Consider the following 20,147-nt stretch of genomic DNA (forward strand, 5'->3'; position numbering starts at 1 on the left):
CACACACACACACACACACACACACACACACACACACACGTCATCCCCTGACTCAGAGCCAGACCCGATAGGACAGAAAAGAACTACCCCTCTCTGTGGAGCTCTCAACACCAAGTCAGGTGACCTCCACCTGACTTTCAGAGCACCCCGAAAAGCCGGCCGATCTCTGACGACCATGGCGGCCGGGGTGTGTCCGGGTCAAACGGGCCGTAGGGTGCTCAGTGGCTCATTTTGCAGACAGTCTGCAGGACTTTCTTCAGAGGCACTTCTGGCTGACTGAACTTCCGAGCTCACGCGGGCAGCTGAGAACATTTGAAAACAACGTTGGTACCATCCAAGGCAGCGGTTCCCAACCTGTGGGTTGCGACCCCTTTGGGGGTCAATGACCCTTTCACAGGGGTCGTCTAAGACCACCGGAAAACACATAAATGTTTCGCAGTATATCATTACATATTGTTTTGTGATTAATCACTATGCTTTAATTCTGTTTAATGATGTTCCTTCCATTTGTAACCATGAAAATATATCCTGCATATCAGATATGTACATGACGATTCATAACAGTAGCAAAATGACAGTGATGAAGTAGCAACAAAAATAATCTTACGGTGGCATTAGGAAGGTTGAGAACCACTAGTCCAAGGGTACTCCACTGCCGGGGTGGTGTGGTGTGTGTGTGTGTGTGTGTGTGTGTGTGTAGGGAGTCTTAACCCCTCTCTCTAGGAACTTTCACCAGACTTGTCACCTCCCAAAGAGCCTGGGTGCACTCCCCCACCTTTCTCTACTTGCATGGTCCCTTCCCTTGATCCCTGCTGGTACCCCAGCCCCTGCTGCATGTGTGTGTGTAGACAGACAGGCCCAATGGGGCACGAGTCGTCCCACGTTGTGACATTGCCTCCCTGGGGTGTGTGTCTGCCTTGCTTGCTATCAGACTGTCAACATTCAGAGAGTCAGGGCTGTGTCTTGGGACCCTTCTCCAAGCCTCATGCCCACAGCCGGTGCTTGGGAAACTTTTTTGGTGGTGGTGGGGGGGTTGGGGGGCGTGTTACTTGTGGATGAGAGCATCAGCCTTCCTACAGGTGGGGCTGCCCTGTGTGTTCCAAGTTGGCCTGGGGTCTCACGAGAGGCTAGCTGTCTCTGTGCGTGGTCTGCCCTTCCAGACTGGACGCCCCCTCTGCGTGGGGTCTGTCTCCTCCCCGTGTCTCGGTGGCGTCTCTGGCCGGTTCGGAGCGCTGTGCGAGTGTCCTTGCTCTCTCCGCAGACATCGACGAGTGCTTGAGTGCCTCCTGCGAGGGCCACTGCGTGAATACAGAGGGCGGGTTTGTGTGCGAGTGTGGGCCCGGCATGCAGCTGTCTGCCGACCGCCACAGCTGCCAAGGTGAGTGGGCAGGGTACAGCTGGAGAGCAGCTCTGGGGCCGGGGGAGGGGGTGAGGGTGAGGCTGAGGCTGCCGCCCCCACTCCTGGACGTCAGCATCACCCGGTCTCCCCTCCATCACCCCCATTTTAACATGAAGACAGCAAGGCTGGCCCAGGCTGTTCTGTCAGTGCATGGAGGAGCCAGGATTTGGAGCCCCGGAACCTGCTGCTGCTATTGCAGGGTGGTGGGGTAGGGAGAGAGGAAGAGCCAGGGGAGAGGGGGCGGAGGGGTGTGAACAGGTCCAGAGGGGCAGAGGGAGGGGCCTACTGTGATCGCGTCTTTCATTCACTGCCTTCATATCTTCCATGGTGGCGCCCCATGTTCTAGAGGCACATGGGGTGGGAGGAGGGCACCCTCGTCTGCTGGGGAGAGGAAGGAAAAGGTTGGGAGGCAGGATGGAAAGGCTGGGATGCTTTAGGAGTGTTGAGGGAATTCAGGGACCAGAAGGGAACTTGCCTTCCCAGGGCGTCGTGTGAGAGAGCAGGGTTTCTGACCATCACCCCTCAGCCTTCCTGCTGTGGCCCAGTGCCCCAGGCACACCACCGTGCTGGCCCTGCACCATCCTCACAGTGCGTGTGGTTGAGCCCATTGTTGCAGCTGCTGTGGCCACCCACCTCACTGAGGCGCTTCCTCTTTTGGGTGGGGAACCCTGATGGCGTAGTGGTTATATGGTGGGCTACTAGGCTCAAGGTCAGCAGTTCAAAACCACCAGCTGCTCCCTGGGAGAAAGATGGAGCTTTCTACTCCTATAAAGAGTTACAGTCTCAGAAATCCTCCGGGGCCGTTCTACCCTGTCCTCTAGGGTCAGCATCCACCCGATGGCAGTGAGTTCTTCTAGTTCGTTGGTTGTTGTTGTTTTTTCTTTTCTACTTTACCAAGTAGGTTGGCCTTGTCTTCCTAAGCTAGCTTGGTAGAGCTTCTCATTTAAACGAGGCCAGGGACCTCCTTGGCCCTGTCCTGTTAAGAGTCTTGTTTGTTAAAGTGCGGTCTGGGTGTGCAGGGCACACTCGTTTTCCACGCTCCACTTGCTAACCGTTTGGTTTCAGACCCCTTTCAATCTTCTCTAGGGAACAGCACTCCCCCCCCTTCCTCCCTGGCTCCCGAGTCAGCCCGCCCTTTCCTGCTTCTCCAGTGTCGCCTTGGGGCAGATGCTGCCCTTTAGATCTCGTGCCCTACGTGTTGCACGAGTGGTTTTTATGCACTTCATAGGCCTGTCCGATGTGTGGCTGCAAGGTGCCTGCCACCCCAGGGTGGGTTCAGTTCCAGGTTGGAAGGCTATTTGTTTTATATTCTCCTGGGTTGTGATTTTTCGTAAATGACAAGAGCTGTCTTTAAGGAGAGTTGTGGCGATGGCTGCGGGCACGCCGGGCTCTCCCTGGTTATCAGGTGTATGCATTTTCTTTTTTTTTTCTCCCTCCCATTTATGGTTTTATTTAGCACAAATAAAACTTGCAAATGGGCCATCTACTCATTTTCTTCGCTGCGCAGCCTGGCGTTGGGATTGGTGACTCTGATGGCCAGCTGGGCTGCCCTTTCTACAATGGCTTTGCGATTCTTGGAGGAAACGTGGTGAGCAATCTCTGCACAGTAAGACTTGTTGCACATCAGCAGCACTTCCAGCTCCTTGACGTGTGGACCAGGAACTTGCGGAAGCCACTGGGCAGCATGTGCTTGGTTTTCTTGTTGCTCCCATAACCAATGTTGGGCATCAAGATCTGGCCCTTGAATCTTCTCCGCACCCTGTTGTCAATGCCTCTGGGCTTACGCCAGTTGCGCTTAATCTTGACATAGCGGTCGGATTGGTGCCGGATGAACTTCTTGGTCCTCTTTTTTACAATTTTAGGCTTCACCAAGGGTCTGAGGGCAGCCATGATGCCGGTGGGAGATAGCTGCCTCCTCCGTGGGCAGCGCCGAAGAAGAGAAGGGAGAGCCAGGTGTATGCATTTTCATGGCACCCGCGTGCACACGTGTGCACTTGCCATCCTCAGTAAGGTGCCGCCGTGCCCTGCGCCGGCCGCCCTGTTCTTCCTATGTTGGAGCCCATTGCTGCAGCCTCGGTGTCCCTCCCTCTCGCCGTGACCCCTGTGCTTGCCAAGCAGGATGTCCTTCTGCAGGGACCGCCCCCTTTGAGGAGGGGCTCTGGTGGCGTAGTGACTTGTACGTTAGGCCGCTGACCCCACAGCAGTTAGCAGGGTCAGAAACCCACCGGGTGGTTCTACCCTGACCTAGTTGTTGAGGGCTCTCCTGATCACACGTCCAAAGTTCGTGAAGACAAAATCTCTCCATCCTTGTCTCTGAGGACCAGTCTGGCCGGACTTTTTCCAAGACAGATTTGTTTATTCGTTTGGCAGCCCGCGATACGTTCCATTTCAAACGCATCGGTTCTTCTTTGGTCTTCCTTGTTCAATGTCTAACCTTCACCTGCCCACGAAGTGATCGAAAATACCCTGGCCTGGACCAGGTGTTATCATTGCATCGTATTAACCGCTCACACATGCTTCAAAACAAGACGAAAAGACTCACTGCCATTGAATTGGCTCGCAGTGACCTTAGAGGACAGGGTAGCACTGCCCCTGTGAGTTTCCGAGACAGTCACTCTTTGTGGGAGTAGCAAGCCCCGTCTCCTGCTGAGAGGCTGGTGGTTTCAAACTGCTGACTTTGAGGTAAGTAGCCCAACGCTTATCCGCTCTGCCACCAGGGCTCCTGGCCATCTGTGTTTGTTGTTGTTGTTAGGTGCTTTCAGTTCCGATTCATAGTGACCCGATACACAACAGCACGGAACCCTGCACCGTCCTGCGCCATCCTCACAATCGTTCTGATGTTTGAACCCATTGGTGCAACCACTGTGCCACCTGCTATCCAAAGGGTTGGGGTTTCCAACCCTCCATATGGGCCCGTGTTTCCCTAAAGATTTACAGCCTTAGAAACCTATGAGCCGTTCTAACTGGCTCCATGCTACTGAGTTGACACAGAGCGACCCTTTGGGGGCGAGGGGAGTGGGGCGTTCCACAGCTGTGAATCTTTACAGAACGGATCGCCTCAACTTTCTCCTGGGAAGTTTAAACCACCGCCCTTGTGGTTGGCGCTACAGCGCTTACCCAGCAGTGCCACTAGGACTCCCTGTGGAGCAGCTCTGCCCTGGGTGCTGTGAGGGGCAGTGGGTGGGCTTTGGGTTTTCTGTGCTTGGCATCTGGAACATCCATCTTGTCGAGGTCTTCCTCTTTTCCGCGGCCCCTCCATCCTCGCTGGCAGAGAGGAGACTAGAGCACCTGTGTTTTGGGCACCGTGTTACACACTTCATAGGTATAGCGATCTAGTCTTTGCCCAGTTCTTCAGAAGGACCCTAGGATGTTGGTACTCTTCATTTTCATTTCCTGATAGGAAACGGAGGCATAAAGAAACGGTCTTATCCAGGACCACACTTGAGCTGGCATTTGGTGCCAGGCGTCTCTCTTAGTGGCCCCACCCACACCGCAGCCACGTGTCTTGAAAGTCTCTGCATTGTCGGATCTCAGTGCCTTGTTCTTTTATACAGCTGCCGTGCAGACGTCCCCTCCATGGTCCGCCGGGCTGGGTGGTGACCATGGGCACTGTTCCTCTTACAGTTGTGCACAAGCTTAAGCAGCAGCATGTGAAACGTACACAGAGGAAGAGCCTTGGAGGCAGGAGTCTTCCAGCCAGCCACACGCGGGGCAGTGGCCTTCCAGGAAGGCAGATAGGAGAGAATATGGGTGTGGAGCTGGGAGGGAGGTGGTAGTGGTAGATGGTGGGGGGACTCTAAGAGCTGGGGCCTTTGGAAGAGAGCAAACATTTGAGCCAGAGGGAAGGTGAGGGGCAGGGAGGACAAGGTACCTTGTCCCAGGGCCACGAGTAAAACATGGAGGGGCTTTGAGGAAGCAGAGGCCTGGTTAGTGTGGCCTCTGATCAGAAGGTGCTGTGTAGAAGATGGCTTGGTCAGGGCATGAGTGAAGTCAGGGGACCCCCAAGGAGGCTCTGGACCGGAGGCAAATGTGGTTCAGGATGGCAAGAAGTGGGCTGGCTCAGATGTTCAACACCCCCACCCCACCACCTGAGGCTAATGGACCTGGTGGGACCCGTTCTCTGCCTTGTCGGCTTCCAGCGGGTCCGAATTCTTTGGTGGAACAGGATGACAACAAGCTGCCTATGGGCCGGGTGGAGAGGGGGGCCTATGCTACACTTGATGGGCCCCCCCAAGCCCCCCCCTGCCCCCAACCCTGACCACAGTCGCTGATGGTGATAAGAGAGCTGGCAGGGATCACATGTTCCCTGACTCTGTTGGGAGTGGCCGCAGCCTGGTCTCTGTCCCTTCCAGACACCAACGAATGCCTGAGAACACCCTGTCAGCAGCGGTGCAGAAACAGCATCGGCAGCTACAGGTGCTCCTGTAGACCGGGCTTCCATCTCCATGGCAACCGGCACTCCTGCGTAGGTAGGTAAGGCTCTGGAGGCTCACGGTGTGTGCAGGGACAGGGAAGGGTCACCACGCTGTCCCCTGCCCTGGACTTCTCTGACCACACGTCCCTTTCATCCCTGGATGCCCTCATCCACCCCAGGGGGTCCTCTCTGCTCACCCACTTTCTTGGTAAATAAAGTACGTTATGGTAAATAAAGTACGTTATGTCGTGGATGCTCCAGTGTAGAAGGCACCCCCTGTTTCCTCACCCATTAGCAGAAATTTCCAGAAAGGAAGTGGCATGTTTGACTTGAACTTGGCTCATGAGTGGAAAGGTGGGGTCCCTTGGGCCTGAAGAAAGACCTTGTTCTAGTAGAGGCAGTTTGTTTTGAAGCCTGCTTCATGACGCTGGAGCCTCTTCCCCCCGAGCTAGACAGGTGGGGCGGTGGGAGCCTGGCAGAGGAGGCTTGGCGGGCTCGGAGCCAGCACTTGGTAAGGCACTGGGTGGTGGGGCTGTACCCTGGCCACCGGGCATCCGGTGCCTGCTGATCTGATGCGGGCTCACTCCAAAGGGGCCAGCGCTCATGCTCCGAGACAAGCCAGACAAGCAAGCCACCTCCTCCACCTTGGACCAAGACCTGCCCCTTAGCCTGCAACTCCGGGCCTCTGGGCCACCGGTGCGAGAAGGGCCAGGCTGTCCAGGTGGTGTAAGCGAGGCTCTCTTGCAGACGTAAACGAGTGTCGGAGGCCGCTGGCCGGGAGAGTCTGTCACCATTCTTGTCACAACACTGTGGGCAGCTTTCTGTGCACCTGCCGACCCGGCTTCCGGCTCCGAGCTGACCGCATGTCCTGTGAAGGTGAGTGCCGGACCCCACCCTTCCAGCACAGGCCACGCCCTCTCAGCACTAGGTCCTGCCCACTCCACATCAGGGCTCTCAGAACACAGGACTCCACCCACCCAAGTTCATGCTCCAGTGATCAGAGCCCACCCAACATTAACCTCACCCTCTAATAACCAGGCCCCACGCACCCAACACCAGGCCCCGCCTACCCAGTCTTCACCCCATCCTCCAAAAGCCAGACCCTGCCCTTTAAGCGGTGGCCCTTACCCCTAACTGTGGACCCCACCTTGCCTCCCTTTCTCCTTCTATTCTTCATCCATTCATCATCCCCGGCCGCTTTATCCCATTTCCCCGTCCCTGTCTCCGCACCCTCACCTCACCGTAAAACACTTGTTTAAACAAGCAGAATGGAGGAGGAGGGTGTGACGAAGTTCTCCCAGTTGGCTGGACCCCGGGAAGGAGGCCTCCACCGTGGTCCCCAGAAGGTTCAACAGCATTACCACAGGAGCCCGCACTGCAGCTCCTAGGCACACCCATGAACCCCAATACTCATGACGGCCAAACGTACACACGCACATACACACACACAGAGCTGGGTCTAGGAGAGACACTAAGCAGGCCTGCTGGGCTTTACAGCAGGCAGCGCTTCGCAGATAACACGTGTTTGACCAATGGAAGGTCTGTCCGCCTCCTATTTCCCACATTGGGGGCGTGCCCACTTGGGGTGTGTGCGTGGGGGGGGCATCATTTTCACGACATCTTGCTCTTCACAGGCAACAGTGGAGTGTAAGCAAGGCTTGTGTAAGCTTAATGCCCTGGTCTGCACCCACGCCACGATATCCCCAAGTCTGCCACGTGTTCAGTGGAGGCGGATTCACCCAGGAAGGAACATGAGGTTCTCCACATGCCTCCCATGCACGGACCTAGAAGAGAGTGTGCTAAATGAAATCAAATATTAAACGCACAAATATGACCCCACTTATTAAAAATCTCTAGAATCTCTAGATTAGTGGTTAGTGGTGGGGGACGGGACTGGGAAGAGGCAAGGAAGACAGAGTTATAGGAGGCCTAGTTGTGTGGGCTTCCATTCCAAACCACAGGTCACTAGTTCAAACCCACCAGATGCCCCAAGGAGAAAGACGAGGCTGTCAGCTCCCCTGAAGGCTTACAGCCTTGGAAATGCCAACGAGTGGTTTCCCTTTGTCTTACAGGGCTGACTGCTGGCAGTGGGTGTGGTTTTGTTTGGATCTGTTCATTCATTCAGTGAGGTTTTCTCACTGCAGGTGTCCATCCAGAGAGGAAAATGCCTTTCCTGTTCCTGAGTGTGCATGTGTGTGTGAGTGTGTGTAAGTGTGAGCATGAGTGTGTGCGTATTTGTGTATGATTTTTGAGTGTGTGAGTGTGAATTTGAGTGGGTGTCAGGGTGTGAGTGTGACTGAGTGTGATGGAGAAAGTGTGTGTTTGTATGTGTGAATTGGAGTGTGAGTGTGTGTGAGAATGAGTGTGACTTTGGGTAACTATGCTTTTGAGTGTGTAAGAGTGAACATGACAGTGTGAGTGTGACTGTATTTGAGAACGTGTGCATGCATGTGTGTGAAGTTGAGCGTGGGAGAGTGTGTGAGTATGAGAGTGAGTGTGTGTGCACCTGCACATGAGGGCACACGGCTGGCTGGAAGCTGACCTCTCTGCCATGGGTCTGGAGAGTCCCTGGCTTGTCCCTCCACAGAGGCCACACTAGGGACAGGAGAAGGGGCGGGACCTTCCTGGTGGTAGCTTGGGAAAGCTGGTGTCTCCCGGTGGCTTGGGAGGAGCCCATCTGGAGTTGCTGGGGGCCCCAGCAGCATCGTGGCCCCTCCTGCCCTGTCTGTCCTCTCTGGAAACAGGCACCACAGCTCCCGGGTGCCAGGCCCCTTCGGGGACTGGTGGTGTGGAGCTGAGGTCTAGAGCCTCCCTGTTCTGTTTCAGCCTTCCCGAAAGCCGTGCTGGCTCCTTCTGCCATCTTGCAGCCCCTGCAGCACCCTCCCAAGATGCTCCTGCTGCTGCCAGACGCTAGCCAGCGGGCACTCTCCCCAGGACATAGCCCATCTCCAGGGGCACCAGGGTCCCCAGCCGGAGTCAGGACCACCTGCCTGCCGCCTTCCACCCCGGGACTGCCCACGGCCTCCCCTCCTACCCCGACCCAGCTGCTTTCCACTCCAATGGCCACCCCGGTGCCCAATGCCTCCCTGTTGGGGAGCCTCAGGCCTCCCTCCCTCCTCCAGGGAGAAGTGGGGGTGACTCCTTTTCTGCCCCGGGGCCCCAAGGCTGGCGACAAGCTGGCTCCAGGTCCTGCTCCCTGCCGGCACCAGGGAGCTCTGCACGAGGCCGGGAGTCGCTGGACAGAGCCTGGGTGTACCCAGTGCTGGTGCAAGGTGGGTGCGGGGGCAGGGGCAGGGTGGGGCCCAACTGCCCTGGTCTGAACCTTGGCCACAGTCTGGCCTTGACTCTCGCTTCTGCTTCCAGGACGGAGAGGTGGTCTGTGGGAAGGTGACCTGTGACACTCCCTGTTCCCACCCGATTCCTGCCAGAGATGGGGGCTGCTGCCCAGCTTGCACAGGTGAGAGCTAGTGGAGGAAGGGCTGCCCTGCTTCACTGGGGGGCCCCTGGCTGGTTGGGCTCAGGGCTGGTTAAACCATGGCTGGCTGGGCCCCACCCCCAGGCTTTCTGCATTTTAACAAGTTCATGGTGGTGAACGGGTGATGCTGTTAATGCTGGTGGGGGAGAGGTTTGTGTGTGGAGGAGTGACCACACTTTGGGAACTACTTGTTCCCAAAGAGGCACTGGTGAGCACTTGGTGGCTTACTGAAAGGTTGGTAGTTCAAACCCATCAGCTGCTCTTCAGGAGCAAGACGAGGTTGCCTGGTTCCGTTCTGGCCCATCGGGTTGGTCTGAGTCAGAATAGAGTTGAGGGCAGTGGGGTTTGGTCAGTGCTGAGAGAGCCTTCAAAGGGAGCTTCCTTTTCGGAAGATTCTGTCCTAGCTCCATCCTTCCACCCACCCACCCACCCATCCAATGACTCATTCCAAATCCCCCACACCAGCCTAGCCCCTTACCTCCTGAATCCTGTCTGCTTCTCCGATTCACCCCCATCTACTTCCTTTGTCCCTCACTGCTGGCAGTGGGAGTGGACAGGCAGCCTCACGGACGGACGCCATTCCTGCAGTCATTGTGCGGGATGCACTGGGAGGGGAGATGGGCATCCCAGGACACAGTGGTTGGCATCCGGTAGTTCCTGAACACATGCGTGACATTTTGTTAAGTGTCTGTATAGGCTGTGGGTAGGAGCCCTGATGGCGTGGTAGGTTACACGTTGGGCTGCCAACCACAAGGTCAGCAGTTCAAACCCACCTGCCGGTGGCTCGTGGAAAGAGGAGCCTTTCTACGGCTGTAAAGATTTGCCATCTTGGGAACCCGCAGCGCAGTTCTGCTCTGTCCTACAGGGTCGCTGTGGGTCAGAATTGACTGGATGGCAGTGAGGTAGGCGAAGAAGCTCTGGTGGTGGGGTGGGTTCAGTGTTGGGCTGACCACCAGGTTAGTAGTTCAAAGCTACCAGCCACTCTGCGAGGAGAGGAGGCTGTCTGCTCTTCTAAAGACTGGCAGTCTCAGAAGCCCCGAGGAGCAGTTCTAGTCTGTTTGAAAGGCTCACTGAGAGGAGGAACAGCCTCGAGGGGAGTGGGTTCGAGTCCCAGTGGAGGCACTCTAGTGTAGCTTCCACTGTCCGTTCTGGATGCGTGCTGGTTGCTGTGAACTTCCGAATGAGAAGGAAAGATGAACACTAGCCAACGAAAGCCCTAAGGGTCCCATGGCTCTGTCTGTGGCCTGTGCTGAGCAGAGCATCAGGCTGACCAGCGTCTCATTCGGCTGTGCAGGAGCCTGGGGCCGGTTCAACGGGAACACAGGGTAGGAACAGACCGGGTCATGTGGGTTCGGTTGAGACGAAGCACAGTCTCCTCCGGTCTGATGGGCAAGCTGACAGGTGGGGCAGGAGGGCTGCTCTGGTGTTGCGGGGCTGGAGGTGGTGGTGAGTGAACCCAGGAGTGGTGGGTGCTTATAGCCCTGGAGAAACTTCCCTGAGGGGACGCTGCCCAAACAGACCTGCAGGGAGAGGAAGTGGCCCGGCCTCAGTGGAGAAGGCAGGAAGCTTGGCTGGTGGGCGGTGGGACCTATGGCGGGGACAGCTGAGTAGCGGTGGCGGGCCAAGCCCTGGCTGTGGCAAGCGTCTGAATAAGACAGGACAGACAATGGTCTCCCAGATAGACAGGAGTCACCAAGTTGCAGAGCGTCAAAGCGTTTGAAGCCCGTCCTCCATAGGGCGGGGGCAGTGCTGTCTGCTTGGCCCGAGGGGGCTCGTCTTGGGAGCCACCCAGACTCCAAGAGGGGAGGGAGGGTGCATCCGGGAACAGACAAGCTCTGTGTCATCGCACGCTCCTGTAAGCCCCACGAGGGAACATCGCACCTGTGGTTCCTGCAGCCATTTCCATAGTGGCCGAAACGTGGAAACAAGCCAAAACCCCAACGGGAGAGGGATGGATGAACACGCTCTGGTACATGCGTCCTGTGGAAGATAGCACACCAGTAAAACCCAAGGACAGCGCTCTTCAACACCGCCAGCCACGGCCGAAGCTAGACAGCAGGATGCTTCCCAACTCAGTCAGTCACAAAGATGAGTGTTTAATGACAGCGTAGCTTCACGCGAGGCAACGTAGTGTATGCCCCAATTGACACAACGCTGATGAGTAGGAGGAGACCAGGGACAGGGGTGGGCACCAGGAGAGGGAAGGAGGAGGCTATTGAGGGGTGAGGGAGGAGAGACAGGTTATGGGGGAAGAACCACATATACGGAGGGTTTAATGGGAGATTTGTCTTGATTTCATTTCTTGAGCATATATATGAAATATCTGTTTCTTTAAACCCACCCCCCCCCAAAGTCAGATTCCTATCACTCAAACTTAAAACAGAAATGGACGAGGAGTCTTTAGGGACAAACAAGTTCATCTCAAACCAAATCGATAAACACCACGAGGGAGCTGGGTGTGGGGGAGAATAAACGGGGGGCTTTCCCTTCCAGGGAGCCCCAGGGAAGCTTGGCTGAGCCAAGCCCAGGACAGCGAGGAGCCAGCCCTGGGGCTTTACGCATCCCGAGGCCCACTCTTCCAGGGCCACCCCCTTGCAGAGGGGAGGGAAGGGAGGGAAGGGTCCAGGGTCCTCTGAAGAGTCCTGAGCTGCCCTCCCCCTCCTGTTTGTCTTCCAAAGGCTGTTTGCATGGTGGCATCGTCCGAGAGGAGGGCGACGTGTTTTCTCCGTCCAGCACCAACTGCACGGTCTGCGTCTGCCTGGTGAGCCGCCCTCAGGATCTCTGGGTGTGTCCTTAACCTTTGGGGGTGTATGTGGCCAAGGGCGGTGTGCTCAGTCAGCGGGGGTCCACGTCATGCGGCGTGACCTTTGATCAGGACCTTTCAGATCTAAAGGCCTAGGGAAATGTCAAACCGCTAGATCTCTGGAGCTCGTGCTGAGCGGCTGAGAGCAAACAGGCAAACAGGGCCCGTCTGTGCTTCCAGGGATCCCGGGGTGGAGGGGTGGAGGCAATCCCTCAGAAACCGCCCGCCGACAGGGGGCTGTTTGTCTCTCCAGACAAAACTTTTGCCAGTACAGTAACGGCACCTGCAGCCGGGAGGAATGGAGCCTGGTGGCATATGGTTACTCGCTCCAAGGTCAGCAGTTCGAAACCACCAGCCGCTTCGCAAAGAGTTACAGTCTCGGAAACCCACAGGGGCGGTTCCACCTTATCCTGCAGGCCACTGGGAGTGGGATGGACTCGATGGCAGTGGACGGGAGTGAGAGAGCAGCTGGGAGGGTGAGCGAGGACTCACCGTCGGATCCAGATCAGCTTGTTTGAAGCTGATCAGGCATTAAGTCCGTACTGTGTGCAGAGGAGGCTGACACGCCTCACCAGAATAAAAAGCCCATCTGTCTCCTGAGGAGCAGTGGTGGTTTCCAACTGTGGGACCTTTCGGATCGCGGCCCAGCTCGTAAGCACGACGCCCCCTGGGCTCCAGTCTGGGAAACCCACAGGGGCAGTTCAAGCCTGCCCTTCCAGGGTCGCTATGAGTTGGCATTGACCCAATGGCAGTGAGTCTTTTGAGTTTATGTGCAGAAGCGGGAACCCTGGTGGCGTGATGGTTACTCCCCGGGCCTGCTAACCACAGGGTCAACAGTTTGAAACCCCAGCCGCTCCGAGGGAACAGGACAAGGCTTCCTGCATATGTCAAGAGTTACTGCCTCAGAAGCCCACGGGGGCGGTTCAGCCTGGCCCTGTAGGGTCGCTGTGAGTCGGCGTTGACCTGATGGCAGTAAGCTCTTTTGATCGGGCATGTTTGTCCCCCCATCTCGTGGACGATCCATGGCTGTGTGTTTTGGGGTCTGTGCGGATGCGGGAGAAAGGCGAGGCTTCCCGTCTCAGACGCCCTGTGTGGGGTCCTTAAGAGGCAGCATGGACTGGACGTGGGGGGTTTGTGAAGGCCAGACTGTGTCTTGGGTGCTTTGGACAGCTCCTCAGGCAGGGCCAGTCCCTAGAGAAAGGCCCCGTGCTTGGTAAAGTCAGCGATAAAGAGGAAGACCCTCCGTGACATGGAGTGTGGCACAGTGGTTGCCAGCAGGGGCTCCAGGGTGGCGGGTGGGCGCAGGGCCCGGCATTGTTGTGTTCTGTGGTGTTTCGGGTTGTCCCTGGGAATCGGAAAGGACCTAGTGGTCCCTGATGATACAAATAGCCGGGTGTGGACAGTGAGGCAGCGCAGGTTGGCTCAGGGCTGGATTCCCCACCTCGAGGTGGGAAGATCTGCTTCGTTTCCTGACAGTGCATCCCGGGCTCAGCCACCACCCATCTGTCCACGAAGGCTTGTGTGTTGCTGGATGCCGAGTGGGTTTCTGCCGAGCTTGCAGACGAAGGCAGACAAGGAAGAGAGGCCTGGTGATCTACATCTGAAAGCCAGCCAGTGCAACCCTGTCACGTCTCAACAGTCCTGGTGGGGACCGATGGTGGTGCCGGCGCGGGGCCAGGCTGCGTTTCCTTCCACTGAGCCCATAGAGTCTGGGCCCACTCGATGGTCACTGATAGGACAACAGCAGCCTGTGTGGACCCAGCCAGGGGAAGGCCAGCCACAGTGCTTTGCTTTGGCTTCTGCACCAAGACGCGGCAGCACCTCCCGCTCTGGCTTCTGTGCAGGGGCTGGTTCACAGATCAGAAGCCTGAGGCTCCAGGTGCCAAAGCTGGGATTTGAACTCCGTCTGGCTGAGGCTCCATTGACCAGCTGCTGGCCCAGCAGCAGGTGGTGAGAGCTGCGCAGACCGGGAGGCGGACAGCTCCGTCCTCCCAATGAAGCCCTGGCTGCAAGCCAGGCAAGGGGCAGGCGCTCTCCTGGGTGACCGGCCCACCTCATAGAGGGGGAAACTGAGGCTCAGAGAGACGATTATGTTGCCCCAAGGCACCCAAGTCCATACCGGAGGGGCAGACCCCGGGTCTCGGGTCTGAGAGACTGCAACCCCCTGGCTCTTTTGTTCTGTTAAATCTTGGTTTTAGTTGTGGCTTGCCCTCACAATGTTGATCTCTTTAGTTGCCGTCTTTCGTAGCCAACCTGGGCCCCTGGTTCCAAGTCGCATGAAGATACAGTGTGTCTCCCTCCCTGCAGGTGTAACCTCTGCCCTCCCATGCCTCCATCCTCCCTGACGCCTCCAAGGCAGGGGACGGACAGCTCTGGACACCACGGAGTCGATTCTGACTCAGAGCAACCCCGTCGGTCATAGTAGAACTGTTTGGTGGGTTTCTGAGACGGTGCCTCTTTATGGGACCAGTCTCGTCTTCCTCCTGTGGAGTGACTGGTGGATTCGGACAGCTCAGCACGTAACCTACTGCGCCACTAGCTAGGCAGGTCTATTCCTACAGGAGGGAGCACATTTACTCTGCTCCCTCCTGCCCTTTCCCACAGAGCCGTGCATCTTGGGAAGGGGGCTGGCTGAAATCACAGCCTACCAGACATGAAGACCTGGGTCCCCGTAAACTGTGCTTGTCACCACGGCGACTTTTAGAGGTCCCCGATGGCCTCTTTAGGCTGCCAACATCCAGAACTGGAAACCTGAAGCGAGGTGTGAAATAGAGCAAGCAGATTCCAGATGAACCTGGAGGTCGGCAGAGCCCTTCCCTCCTTCCGTCACCCAGCGCCATCTCTTGCCTCTCCTCAGGCTGGGAACGTATCCTGTATCTCCCCCAAGTGTCCTCCCGGCCCCTGCCAGAGCCCCCCACAGTCGGATTGCTGTACTTGTGTGCCAGGTGAGAGAGGTACTTGTGTGCCAGGTGTGTGTGCCTGGAAGTGTGTGTGTGTGTGTGTGTGTGTGTGTTGGGGTGGGGGTGATGGGGCATCTTTCCAGCGTGTGCTGGGGGTGGGGTGAGTGGAGGTGATTGATTTCTGCTTCAGAAACTCAGAGCGAGTTAAAGATTTCAAAGGGCCAGTTTGTACTGAGTACCTACTGTGTGCACAGCAGTTGGGGAGCTAGACTGGGCTCCGTCCAGCAGCATTCGGGCAGCAAGAGGTTCACGCCCAGCTGCAGCAGGCAGGACTCCCTCTTTCCCAGCTTGGCCACCTCACTGCGTGGCTGTTCCTCAGAGCCCCTCTGCCCTGAAGTACAATTCACCACCCCATTTGATTGCTGGGGAAACGGAGGCTCAGCCATGTCAACTCTCCTGCTCAGAGATGCACAGACAGTAGCAGGGCAGAATTTAGGGCAACCTGGTCTCGAAGCTGATGTTCCCCTTCTCCATTTAACAGTGGAGAAACCTGTGCGCAAACAAGACAACCGCTTCTCATGTGCATCAGTCACCTGTTACTGCTACCCCTTTCCAACACCTGCCCCCGCTGTCCACAGGAACTCATAGCCCGCAGCAGCACCCAGCCCTTCTCCCCATCCCTGCCACCCCTCAACACATGGATAGCCTGGTTGCTGTCAAATGGCCCACCAGTGAACTTGTACAGGATCTGTCCTTTTGCGACCGGCTGTACTGCGCTCAGCATGATGTCATGCAGGCTCCCGGACGGCTGTCTCTTGATGGCTCTGTAGCTGGTGTTCTTAATATAGCTTAACTTTTAGATGTGGCGTTGTTATTATTTAAATAATAATAAGATGGCGTTTCGATGAGAGGAGAGCTGGTGGCGTTAGTGGGGCGTGGGTGGTGCAGTGGTTTCCCACGGGACGACTAACCACAAGGTCAGCAGTTGGAAACCACCAGCCACCCCCGGGGAGAAAGACAAGGCTTTCCACTCCTGTGAAGAGTGACAGTCCGTAGGCTTGCTGTGAGTCGGAAGCAACTCGCTGGTCCTGAGTGTGCTTTTTAATTGTTGGGACAGTGGTGGTGTCTTGGGCTTTCTCACCAAAGTCCTGTACCCTCCAGGGATGGCATCGGTCCTGGTTGTTTGCCTGAGGGTTGGGGCGTGCCTCTCTTCTCCAACTCTTCCCTTAGGCAGGACGCTCCTGCGTTTTGGTGAAGGGCCTGTTATCCGCTTCCCAGGGAGTCTTGGGGGTGTCATGGTTACACAGTGGGCTGCTTATCACGAGGTCAGCAGTTCAAACCCACCGATAGCTCTGTGGAGGAAAGATGAGGCTTTCTGCTCTTGAAAAGATTTCCAGGTGGGGGGTGGGGGCCAGTTCTGCCCTCTCCACATGGTCACTCGGAATTGGCTTACAGGCAGTGGGTTTTATCAGCTCCAGGGCTGCCACCCCAAAGCCCCACCCACTGGGTGGTTTAAGCCCACACCTTGATGGCCTTCTGGTTCTGGAGTAGAAATCAAGACGGCCGCGGGACCGCGGGACCACGGGACCACGCTCCCTGTGAGGCTTAGGGGAAGACCCCCTCCCTCCTCTCTCAGCTTCTGGTCATTCCCAGGATCCCAGGGCATGCCTTGGCTTGCGGGAGCATCCCTCCCGGCTCGGCGTCTGTTTTCACGGGGCCTTCTTTCTGCCCTCTCCTCTTTTGACCAGTGGCCTCCCATAATGGATTAGGACCCACGTGGTGGTGTAGGAGGTTATGCATTGAGATGCTGCTCACCACAAGGTCGGCATTTCAAGCCCACCGGCTTCTCCACGGGAAAAAGATGAGGCTCTCTGCTCCCATCAAGCTGTACAGTCCCGGAAGCCACAGGTGCAGTTCTCCTCGTCCTGTAGGCTGCTCTGAGTCAGAATCAACTCCGTGCCAGGGCTTTTCTTTTTGGGGGGTCGGGGGTGGGGTTCTACTCCAGTGCGCCCTCATGTTAACTAGTAACATCTTCAAAGACCCCATTTCCAAACAAGGTCACATCCACGCTTGGATTTCAGCAGCTCTTTTTTGTGAGGGGCACAATTCAACCCCTAAACCAGTGGCTCTCAACCTTCCTAATGCTGTGACCCTTTTATACAGTTCCTCATGGTCTGGTGACCCCCCCAACCATAAACTTGTTTTTGTTGCTACTTCATAACTGTAACTTTGCTATTGTTATTAATTGGGTGACCCCTGTGAAAGGGTCACTCGACCCCCGAAGGGGTTGAGACCCACAGGTTAAGAACTGCTGCCTTACACCCACTGCCATCGAGTCAATCCCAACTCCTAGTGACCGTATATAGGGTTCCTGAGGCTGTCAATCTTTACGGGAACAGACAGCCTTGCTTATCTCTCTTGGAGCGGCTGGTGGGTTTGAACCACTGACCTTGTGATTAGCAGTGCACCACTCATCAGACAGCACCACCGGGGTTCCTGGAATTCAACCCGTAGCAGGCCTCATTTTACATGTGGTTTGCTTTGATGGTGTGGGGGTTTACTGAGTTTGGAGCAGGGGAGTGGTTTGGGTTCTGTGGTGTGGGCCACACTGGGAGAATACTAACTGTGCAAGGCCCCCCGCCCCCCCTCAGTTGGCTGCCCCAGCTCAGAGACCTTGAACTGTCGCTCTTCTGTCCCTGCAGTGAGGTGCTATTTCCAGGGGCAGTGGTACGCCGACGGTGCAGTGTTCAGTGGGGGCGACAATGAGTGCACCACCTGCGTCTGCCAGGTAAGGAGGCCCGAGGGTCCTGGAGCCTCTAGAACAGCGGTTCCGGCCCCATGCTGGGAGCTCAGCACCTAGGTGGAGGATGGACAGACAGCCGGGGCTCTCACCAGACTGCAGGCTTCACGGAAGCCTTCCCGGAGGCAGAGGAGCTAACCTGAGAGCCGGGCCGGGGAGAGCTGGGGGGTGAATGTATGCCTGACTCAGGGTAGCCAGGGGCAGGTGGTGAGTGGGCAGTGATGGACTCAGAGTGGAGAGTCCCTCCTGGCTGGAGATAGACACGCTGGGCAAGAGGGGAGGCCAGAGGCAGATCTCCCCCCCAATCCCCAACCATCTTGGGTTGGCTTCCCTTGTAGCAGGCTCTTAGGCTGGATCCTGAGACTCCAGGATCCTGAGACCAGACGCAAGTGCCAGCAATCGAATCCGGAGAACCAGTGAGGGAAGTGGAGAAGGGCCAAGGAAGCCAGGCTCAGGCGGGCCTCTGGGGAAGGGGCTGAGGGAGCCAGGCCCAGTGGATCTGCAGGGACGGGAGGTCACAGGAGAATCGGCCTCAGGCAGGTGGAGCCACAGGAGAAGCCAGGCTCAGGTGTAGGCTGCAGGTGTCTCTGCAAGAGGGGGCACCCATCAGCCAGCGGCAGCACTTTGGGGAGGGGGCACAGCCCAGGGGGTCTAGCTGGGGCAGTGAGGCGGCTGGTGTGATTGGTCAGAGATGAGCCATTCTCTGGCTATAGAGTGAGTGTGTTGGGGCGGGGGGCAGGAGCTGGGGGCTGACTGGAGCTGTGGCCATGTGGGCCCCAGCAGGGCTGGACACGTAGCAAATCCGTGGGTTGCTCCCCAGCTTCACTCCTCAGTCTTCTGCTCCCTGGAGACTTTTCCTTTGGGGTGCAGGGCAAGTGGCCCGCTAGCCCCCTCTTAGCCCGCCCTTGGCCCATGACTCTCTTCCAGGACGGGGAGGTTGAGTGCTCCTTCATGCCATGCCCGGAGCTGGACTGCCCCCGCGAGGAGTGGTGGCTAGGCCCTGGCCAGTGCTGCTTCACCTGCCGGGAAGCCACACCCATAGCAGGTGGGGCCACCCAGCCCTGCGCCCCGGCTGCACCAACCCAGTAGGGGGCCCGTGAGCAGAGAGGCCAGGCTTCATTCATCCACTGAGGCCGGGAGTTGGGTCTGTGTGAGTGTATCTGTGTGTGTCTGTGAGTCTGTGATTGTATAGGTATGTGTAACTGTGTGCCCGTGTATGTCCATTCGGGTGGTCCAGGTTGTGTAGACATGTAGACATGTCTGCGTGGGCCTTGTGTGTGTATGTATCTGTGTGTACATGTGTTTCTGTGGGTGAGTTGTATATGATTGTGCACATGTCTGTGTTTGGACATGTTTGTCAGCTGTATTTGTGAGTGTGAGTATATCTGTGTGTGTGAGTGTGTGTCTGTGAGTATCTGATTGTGGAGGCATTTGCAACTGTCTCTGTGTGTATATACGTGTGGTCATGGTTTTGTACACCTCTGTGTGGGTCTTGTGTGTGTGTGTGTCTGCTGTGTACATGTGTGTCTGTGGGTGAGTTATATCTGATTTGTGCACATGCATGTGTCTGTGTGTTTGTGTCCATGTATGTACATGTGTGTCAGCTGTATTTGTGTGTGAGTGGGTGCCTGTGTGTTTGCATCCACATGTGTATGTCTGTGTGTCTGTATATGTGAGTTGTGTCCATGTGTGAATGTGTTTGTATGAGTGTGTATGAACCTGTAAGTGTGTGTTGGTGTGATTTGTATGTGTGTGCATTTAGGTGTGTGTGCCCACGTGTGAATTGTGCCTCTGTGTGTGTTTCTATGCATGTCCAGGAGCTTATGTGTACCTGTAAGGCTGTGTTTATGTGTGAGTGTGTTGTGTGTCAGGGCATGTTTGTGTGAGTATGTTCGTGAAGACCAGCCCATGTGTGGAGGTAAATGGCACCACACATAGGCACCAGTGGGCATCTGTGGGTAACCCCTGAATCCAGCAGGTAGCTTTGTGCACACCCGGGGCCCGTCAACCCAGTGGGTGGGGGCAGAGTTGTGTGGGTCTGGGTCCCTTGGCAGGTGGGGCTGCAGGTCCAGTGGGCACCAGGGCCCTCTGCCCACTTGTCCTTTCCCCCACCGTCCCATGGCCAGGCTGCTCTCTGGATGACAATGGCGTTGAGTTTCCGATTGGACAGATCTGGTCGCCTGGTGACCCTTGTGAGTTGTGCATCTGCCAGGTGAATGACAGCCTGCGCGCCTTCAGCTACTCCACCTGCCCCCCTCCCCACCTCTCTGAGAGGGCAGCGCCCGAGCACCCTACCCGCCCCACCCAGCCCAGCCCGACTCGCTCCCATGCTCTCTCGGGGTCCATTTTTACAGAG

At 56.7% G+C, this 20,147-nt stretch overlaps 1 protein-coding gene and 1 pseudogene across 1 annotated transcript in view; one reads left to right on the forward strand and one right to left on the reverse strand.

Annotated features, from left to right (window-relative positions):
• VWCE (von Willebrand factor C and EGF domains) overlaps positions 1-20,147 on the forward strand; it is a 35,047-nt gene that overhangs the window by 6,281 nt on the left and 8,619 nt on the right. Inside the window, exons 6-15 of the mRNA XM_004715042.2 lie at positions 1,262-1,378; positions 5,752-5,868; positions 6,561-6,689; positions 8,640-9,085; positions 9,177-9,270; positions 11,967-12,049; positions 14,949-15,036; positions 17,694-17,779; positions 18,719-18,836; positions 19,918-20,003. Coding sequence (XP_004715099.1) covers positions 1,262-1,378; positions 5,752-5,868; positions 6,561-6,689; positions 8,640-9,085; positions 9,177-9,270; positions 11,967-12,049; positions 14,949-15,036; positions 17,694-17,779; positions 18,719-18,836; positions 19,918-20,003 — 1,364 coding nt within the window. The remainder of the gene's footprint in view (positions 1-1,261; positions 1,379-5,751; positions 5,869-6,560; positions 6,690-8,639; positions 9,086-9,176; positions 9,271-11,966; positions 12,050-14,948; positions 15,037-17,693; positions 17,780-18,718; positions 18,837-19,917; positions 20,004-20,147) is intronic.
• LOC105979733 lies at positions 2,837-3,327 on the reverse strand (annotated as a pseudogene).

This window comes from Echinops telfairi, unplaced genomic scaffold (genome assembly GCF_000313985.2).
Source record: "Echinops telfairi isolate 266 unplaced genomic scaffold, ASM31398v2 ScPeMD7_7416;HRSCAF=8454, whole genome shotgun sequence".
In the NCBI taxonomy this organism is placed as follows: Eukaryota; Metazoa; Chordata; class Mammalia; order Afrosoricida; family Tenrecidae; genus Echinops; species Echinops telfairi.